The 7,535-nt window shown below is 47.6% G+C and overlaps 2 protein-coding genes across 2 annotated transcripts; both read left to right on the top strand.

Annotated features, from left to right (window-relative positions):
- Positions 1-772, top strand: LOC101620363 (zinc finger protein 717-like). The gene is made up of 3 exons (XM_012734653.1): positions 1-240; positions 475-567; positions 687-772. The coding sequence occupies exons 1-3, from the start codon at positions 90-92 to the stop codon at positions 728-730; spliced, it is 288 nt and encodes a 95-aa protein (XP_012590107.1). The 5' UTR covers positions 1-89; the 3' UTR covers positions 731-772.
- A 2,152-nt stretch (positions 773-2,924) lies between these two features.
- Positions 2,925-5,413, top strand: LOC105854594 (zinc finger protein 345-like). The gene has a single exon (XM_012734647.1). The coding sequence runs from the start codon at positions 3,015-3,017 to the stop codon at positions 4,656-4,658; it is 1,644 nt and encodes a 547-aa protein (XP_012590101.1). The 5' UTR covers positions 2,925-3,014; the 3' UTR covers positions 4,659-5,413.
- The last annotated feature ends 2,122 nt before the right edge of the window (positions 5,414-7,535 follow it).

Genomic DNA, 7,535 nt, shown 5'->3' with positions numbered 1-7,535 from the left:
AAAAGAGGTGCATCCTATACAAGAGCAAAGACCCCAAAAGTAGGTGCGTTTACACTTGCGGCAGTCTGACCTAGGCTGTTAGCCCTGGAATGAGGATAAATGCTCCCTCACAGGGGATGGTGTCATTTGAGGACGTGGCTGTGAACTTCACCTGGGAGGAGTGGCGGAACCTCAGTGATGCTCAGAGGACCCTGTTCCGCGATGTGATGCTGGAAACCTTTAACCACCTGGTGTCAGTAGGTGAGGAAACTCCCATGTCATACTCAGTGCAGGTGCAGTTTTCTACACTGACAAGTGCTCTCTGGTGTATAAAACTGGGTTTTGGGGAGCTGGAACATGGCAGGCCGAGCAGATTGTGGGTGTCTGCCCCTTTCATGAAAGATTCAAATTAGCCTCCATTGCACTGCTTTTGTTAGTTTTCCAGACTGAAGTTTAAGAAACTTGATCAAGGACCAACACTTTTTCTCACCACAGGGCATCGTGTTAAGGATCCTGAGGCGAGCATCAGCTTGGAGCCGGGAGCACAGCCAGGGACTGTGGAACAACCTCCCAACCAGGACCTCCCAGGTCAGTCAGTGCTTGCCTGGCCTCTAGTGTGGCCCGTGATGAGCCATTTTCCACTGTCCAGAATTGGACTGTTTTTCTGCATCTGTCAAAGTGATTGAGCCAAAATATTCCTCTCGTAGATCTCCTGCTGCTCTTCCAATGGCTGCCAGTCTTCTCAGACTGACCCAGTGTTCAGTCCCTGATACTGCAGGGAGCTATTCTGCATTAGCCCCATTTTCTGTATGAATTAATCTCTCAGACTGTATTCTCTCAGGTACCCATTCAGAATTTTTAAAAGATTCATTTATATATGCATGCAAATCTGGGGTACAGGCCAGAGGTACAGGGCCAGTGACAGGATTCACCAGAGACAGAGTTGGGGGCAGAACAAGCAGACTTAGTGAAAGACACTGTTGAGTGTAGCAGCAGACAAAACAAGAGATATCTGTTGTACCATGTCGATCACCTCCGGGGTGGGGATCAAACTCACACCCAAGGGGCCTTGGCTAGAATCACATTGATGCGACCTAAACCGCTGTGCTGCCAGGGCCTAAGCAGCTCTTTCTTAAGGACACTGGAGAAGGATGCTGTATCACTTTTTATCAGTAGATTTTCCAGGAAACCTATGGCTTGTGCATAGGTTGATTATTCAGAAAGTAGCAGCAAAAGTTGCAAAGGATCATCCTAAGAACGAAGGTCCATAGGCTGTATGTTTCGTTAAATGTTCCTCGTTTAAGTCAACATTAGTTAAATGAGTGTATTTACCAAACATTTATTCCTTTATAAAAGCACTATGAAGTAAGTTTTTCTATTTCCTTGTCATCCTGGTTTGCAATGGGCGTATCTGTTCATTGGAGTCTACCTGGAGGCCAAGGGGTTAGGTCTCGGTGCTCTCATTAATACGGCCTGGGTCTGATTCATGGCCAAACCTGAATCAGATGGCACAGAAGACCTCTTCTGTCTAGCCTGCTGCTCGCCTCAGTATTGTATTACAGTCACTCCACCTGTTATTTTCCCCATACTATCTGTTCTGTCTCCCTCTCCCTCTCTCTCTCTCTCTCTCTCACTCACTCACACACACACATCATGCTTGCACATCTGGCCTACACCCCAGCTATTCTACACCAATATAATAAAAAATATGTATTTTTTTCATACTTCATTAGGGATAAAAAGCATAATTAGAAAATCAGTACCTTGGATCCTCCCTGGTGGTACAAGGCATTAAAGCACAGCACTGTGAAGCTGTTGGCAACCTGAGCACCATGAGTTCAAACCCAGGCCAGGGAGGTGACCTGCATGACGTGGTAGACATCTCTTGTCCGCTGCTCCCCGCAGCAGTGTATTTTAGTTGATCTGCACCTTCAGCTCCCCACTCTGGAGAATTCTCTCAACCCCCATACATATGGCCTCCTGTACCCCAGGAGGCATACATAAATCTTTTAAAAATTATAGTATGAATACCTGTCAGATTGTATGGTAGTAAGGAAACTGGTATTGCTTTTAGTAGCATTTGTTGGATTTGTGTAGTGTTACTTATACTAATGGCCGTTTTTTTTCTCTTTTTAGAGGTCCATCCTGTGGATTACCAGACCGAGGCCAGCCCACCAAACCACGCCAGACATTTATGGCAAGTTTGTACTGCTGACAGCAGAATACCCATCAACGATAGAACAGATGACATAGGGAATAAAAGTAATTTGGACGCAGTTTGTAGTTTGAGCCAGAGTGTCAAAAACGGAATCATTTCAGCAGTGATGCCTGAGGTCTCTGCTATCCGTCAAAACATGTTCCCCCCTGATGAGCCTCATGAAGAGCATCCTGGAAGGGCAGAGGAGACCTGTCATAGAATAAGGGAATCCATCGGGTCTCCTAAACACCTCAGTGAGGAGGTGATTCAGAATTTCCCACAGCCTTTTGAAGTTTGTGAGCAAGAGTATGCCTTGAGCAAGGAAACGATATTTTCACAGAGAGGAGCGCTTACAGAAGGGACTGCCTGTAAACACGAGGCGTGTTGGGACACCTGTGGCGGGCGTCCTTTCGTCATCCAAGGTAGAACCCAAGGAGAACGGCCTCCCCCTCCATGTAAAGAAAGAGGGGAGCCTGTTAATGCGAAACCAGGACATTTGCGCCGTCACTGGTATGTTGAAGGTGAGCAGCAGACAGGTTGTGAAAGGGGGCCCCCTCTCAGCCACACACTTCACACCCATCAGCAGGAGAGTGCTCAGTTAGGACAGACTCCTCAGGAGTGTAATAGGCACGGTGACACGTGCTGTACAAGCTCTGTTCTTCCTGAACATCGGAAAATGCAAGCAGATGATGGACCTTTTAAATGTGCAGAAACCCCTGAGGTTTCCTTCCCGAGTCAATATCAGGGAACCCGTACTACAAAGAAACTGTTTGGCTCTAAACACTGTGTGAAAACTTTCTCAGGGAAGACTGCCGTCACTGCACATCCGCAATCTCAAATGGGAGTGAAGCATTATAAATGTAAGCAAATTAAGAAAACTTTCTCAGAGAAGTCAGCTGTTAGTGTTCCTCAGAGAAGGGATCCAAAGGAGAAACGCTGTGAATGTCTAGAGTGTAGGAAAACTTTCTCCTGTAAACCAGCCCTCAGTAAACATCAGAAGACTCACACAGGAGAGAAACCAGATGAATGTCGACATTGTAGAAAGTCTTCATACTACAAGCCTGACCTTGGTAACCATGAGAAGGCCGATGCAGGAAAGAAAGCCTATGAATATGAAATGTGTACAAAAACTTTTTACAGAAAATCAGCCCTCACTTACCGTCACCAGTCAAACTTGGCAGAGAAACCATATGAATATCAAGGCCGTACCAATTTGTATTCTTGGAAGCTATCCAATATTGTACATCAGAGAAATCACACTGAAGGGAAATGTCACACTGGATCGAAGCCCTATGAGTGTCAAGAGTGTGGGAAAAGTTTTTCCAGTAAGTTCTACCTCACTGGACATAGAAGAACTCACACTGGAGAGAAGCCTTATGAGTGTCAAGAGTGTGGGAAAACTTTTTCCTTAAAGTCAAACCTCAATAAACACCAGAAATGTCACACTGGAGAGAAGCCCTATGAATGTCAAGAGTGTGGGAAAACTTTTTCCAGCAAGTCACGTCTCACTGGACATCAGAGAATTCACACTCGAGAGAAGCCTTTTGAATGTCAAGAATGTGGGAAAACCTTTTGCACTAAATTTGTCCTCACTGGACATCAGAGATGTCACACTGGAGAGAAGCCCTATGAATGTCTAGATTGTGGGAAATGTTTTTCCTTAAAGTCAAATCTCAATAAACATCAGAAATGGCACACTGGAGAGAAGCCTTATGAATGTCAAGAGTGTGGGAAAACTTTTTACACTAAGTCACGTCTCACTGGACATCAGAGAATTCACACCGGAGAGAAACCCTATGGATGCCAGGTGTGTAGTAAGGCTTTCCGCAGTAGCTCAGGCCTTCTTAGTCATAAGGTGATTCACACAGAAGTGAAACCCTATGCATGTCAAGAGTGTGGGAAAACTTTTTCCACTAAATCACGTCTCACTGCACATCAGAGAATTCACACTGTAGAGAAGCCCTATGAATGTCAGGAGTGTAAGAAGACTTTCCGTAGCAGGTCAAGCCTTTATCGTCACAAGAAGACTCACAGAGGAGTGAAGCCCTATGAATGTCAGCAGTGTGGAAAAATGTTTTCCAGTAAGTCAGACTTAACTAGACATCAGAGATGTCACACTGGAGAGAAACCATATGAATGTGAAGAGTGTAGGAAAACTTTCTCCAGGAAATCAAATCTTACCCAACATCAGAGGAGTCACACAGGAGAGAAACCCTATGAATGTCAGGAATGTGGGAAAAATTTTTCCTGTAAGTCAAACCTCACAGTACATCAGAGATGTCACAGTAGAAAGAAACCTCATGAATGTAAAGAGTGTGGAAAAACTTTTTCAAAGAAGTCTGAACTCAGTGGCCATCAGAGAAGTCACACTGGAGAGAAGCCCCATGAATGTGAACAATGTAGGAAGGATTTATGCTGGAAGTTGTGTTTTGCCCGACATCAGAGGAGTTGTACAGGAGAGAAGTTCAATGAATGTCAGTAGTGCAGAAAGACGTTCTCCAATAAGTGAGCCTTGAGTAACCATCACATAATGTGCCCTGGAGGAAATCCTATGAAAGAAAAGACTAGTAAAATCAGGCCTTGCTGTTCATTCTAGGTGATACTCTGCACAGAAATTCTGTGAATGTCAAGATTATAGGTAAGCGCTCTCCTACAAATCAGGCCTCATTGGACAATAGAGAATTGTCACATGAGAGAAACCCCGTGAATGTCAAGAGTGGAGGCAAACACTTAGCTTTTAGGGAAGCTCATGACCTATTTTTTCTACCCCCGTCTCTGTTGCAAAATTGTTGATGTCTTTTCCATCAACCTAGTATCTCAAAAGATAGTTCTGAGTGCAGATCAGAGAATTCACACACAGATAACTTCTTATTAGTGTCTAGAGTGGAGGGAAACATTTTCCTGGAGGAAGCCATCAGTCTGCCTGTATAGATAATTCACTGGTGAGCTGTCTGTGAGTACCCCAAATATAGTAAAGGTTTCTACTGAAAATCAGGTTGACTGGATAGCAGAAAACTCGGAGGAGATAAGCCCTTTGCTTATCAGTACTGCAGGGTCACTTTCTGCCAGAGGAGCTCTTGCTGCATGGGCCGTCACACAGAGAGACACCCTATGGGGTAACCTGTGTAGGAAACACGGAAGTCACCCTGCAGGGATCCTAGAGATTATGCGGAGCAGGGGAGCACTGTCTGGTAGAGACTTTGCCTGTATTTACACAGCATTTTTATTCTGGCGGGCAGACAAGCTTTGCTGTTCTACATCTCCACAGGAGAATTGCAGCACAGGCAAGGATCATTCTTCCTCTCTGAATATTATTTCTATTATAAAATGAAAACTTGGCCCTCCCTGGTGGCATAGCAGGTTAAAAAGTGCAGCCTGGGCCCTCCCTGGAGGCGTAACAAGTTAGGACGCAGCACTGCAAGCTGGCTGCAGCTGCTTCATGTGAGTTCAGTCCCCAGGCCCAGAGGTGACCACATGGCTAGCAGGCCTCCTGACCCCCCGCTGCTCCCCTCAGCAGTGGACTTCGTTGATCTGCCTGTTCTGCTCCCCACTCTGTCTCTGGTGAAGCCTGTCAGCACTTGCACCTCTGACTTGTACCCCAGTTCTGTATGAATAAATAAATACTTTTTGAAAGTGCAGCATTACGAGGCTCAAGGAAGCCACTTCAATTCAAGTTCATTCGCGCCAGGAAGGTGACACACATGGCACACCTTCAGATCCCCCCGCCCCCGTGCTCCCCTCCACAGTGTGCTTTATCAAATGTGTCTTCTGCACCCGACTCTGGTCAGTCCTCTCACCACCCCGGCACCTCTGCCCTCTACCTGAGTTCTGTACACATCAGTAAATAAATCTATAACAGAAAAGTTGAAAGCTGTTACAACTTCTAACACAAAACAAGACAGCGTTCAGTGAAGCACTGTGGACACACCAGCAGTTTAATTCATAGTGGCATGAACTCGTCTGGTTCAGTCGCTGGTCAAGGTGTGCAGCAGTGATGTAGCTGCCCCTGGTGCTGTCCCTTCTCGTGTCCTCCTAAGTTGCTGGATGATGCTCTCCGTGTCCCCGGTGGACAGCTGTCTACGTGGCACTCACATGGCATTGGTCCGTGATCTCTGAGGGCTCTTTAAAGTATTGGTCACGCTGTGTCCAGGCTTCTGCGCCTCGGTGATACCAAGGGAGAGGGCCCGGTGCCACCGGTCAGGCTGGCATTGCTCAGCACCACAATGTCATTGCACTGGAAGTGGACGAGGTGGTCAGAAGGACAGCGGCCTTCCATGTCACCCTGAGGAGTTGGCTCATTTCTTTGTCCAGGTCGAATGGAAAGGACCTGGGATTTATACCACAGTCCTCATTTCCACACCCCTTCTCCAGTCTGTGCTCTGGGTCTCTACCGCTAGTTTACTGTTTATTGATGTGGCCTGTGTGAGCCGCTTTCTGGTCATGTGCTGTCTCCTTACTGACTTTTCTGTCAGTCTCCATCCTGAGGATATGGGCAGATTGGACAGGACCTGCGAATGGCAGGCGGTAAGGTATCGGGGCCTGGCGGCTGCACCACGCGGCAGACTGGCATTTTACGGGTATTTGGGAAGTGTGGCCTTGGCTTATGGTAAAGGATGCTGCAGATGGGTATTTCCACCTAGGGTCCCCGGGAGAAGCTGGCGGTTGAAAGGGCCGAGGCCAAGAGGCAGGAAGTGTGAGGGAAGCTGCGGGACACTGAAAAGGCAAGAGAGTGGAGGAGCCAGCTGGGGCTTGCGTTGTGCCAGACTCCTAAGCCCGGGTCCACTCTGGAGGAACGTGGAGTGGCCCAGACTGCAGATACTGTTTTCGGCTTCTGAAGAAAGAATCTCCCAGCAGCCGACATTCTAGAGAGGTTGCAAAGTTCTGCAGGTGATCGATGCCTGCGTCTGCAGTGTGTCTGGAGACAGTAAAGGCCACTGGCCTGGTGCCTCACTGTGTTGCTGGTGTGGGCCCGGGCCCAGGAAGAGCTGTGTGTCGGCTGCTCCACCGTCACCTCCACTGCTGTCTGCCCCAGTGCTGGGTGCTGGCTCCCCAAATGGACCTTGTCTGTAGGCTGCTACTGCTGTGTCTTCTCGGCTGTTCTGTGAGCCCTCCCTTCTGGCTAGCAGCTACAGGATTTGGATGCAGCCTGTGTGCCAGCTGCCACCCCCTAGAGATCTTGGACCAGGGGTGTTAGGCTTGGAGGAGCATCATTTCTTTGGAATTTACGAGTGCTGTGGCTCCAGTGACCCAGCGGCGACTTGTGTCCTTAGCAATTCTTGCTTGCTCTGCTGTTCATTCAACGCCATTATTACTCCTTGAGCCTGAGTGGTTTGTAATTGTGTGCACAGGGAAGGACTCA

The sequence above is a fragment of the Condylura cristata genome, unplaced genomic scaffold (assembly GCF_000260355.1).
Source record: "Condylura cristata isolate star-nosed mole 26May11 unplaced genomic scaffold, ConCri1.0 scaffold00063, whole genome shotgun sequence".
NCBI classification, from domain to species: Eukaryota; Metazoa; Chordata; class Mammalia; order Eulipotyphla; family Talpidae; genus Condylura; species Condylura cristata.
Note: the sequence above shows the minus strand (reverse complement) of the source record. Positions and strands in the feature narration are given on the sequence as shown.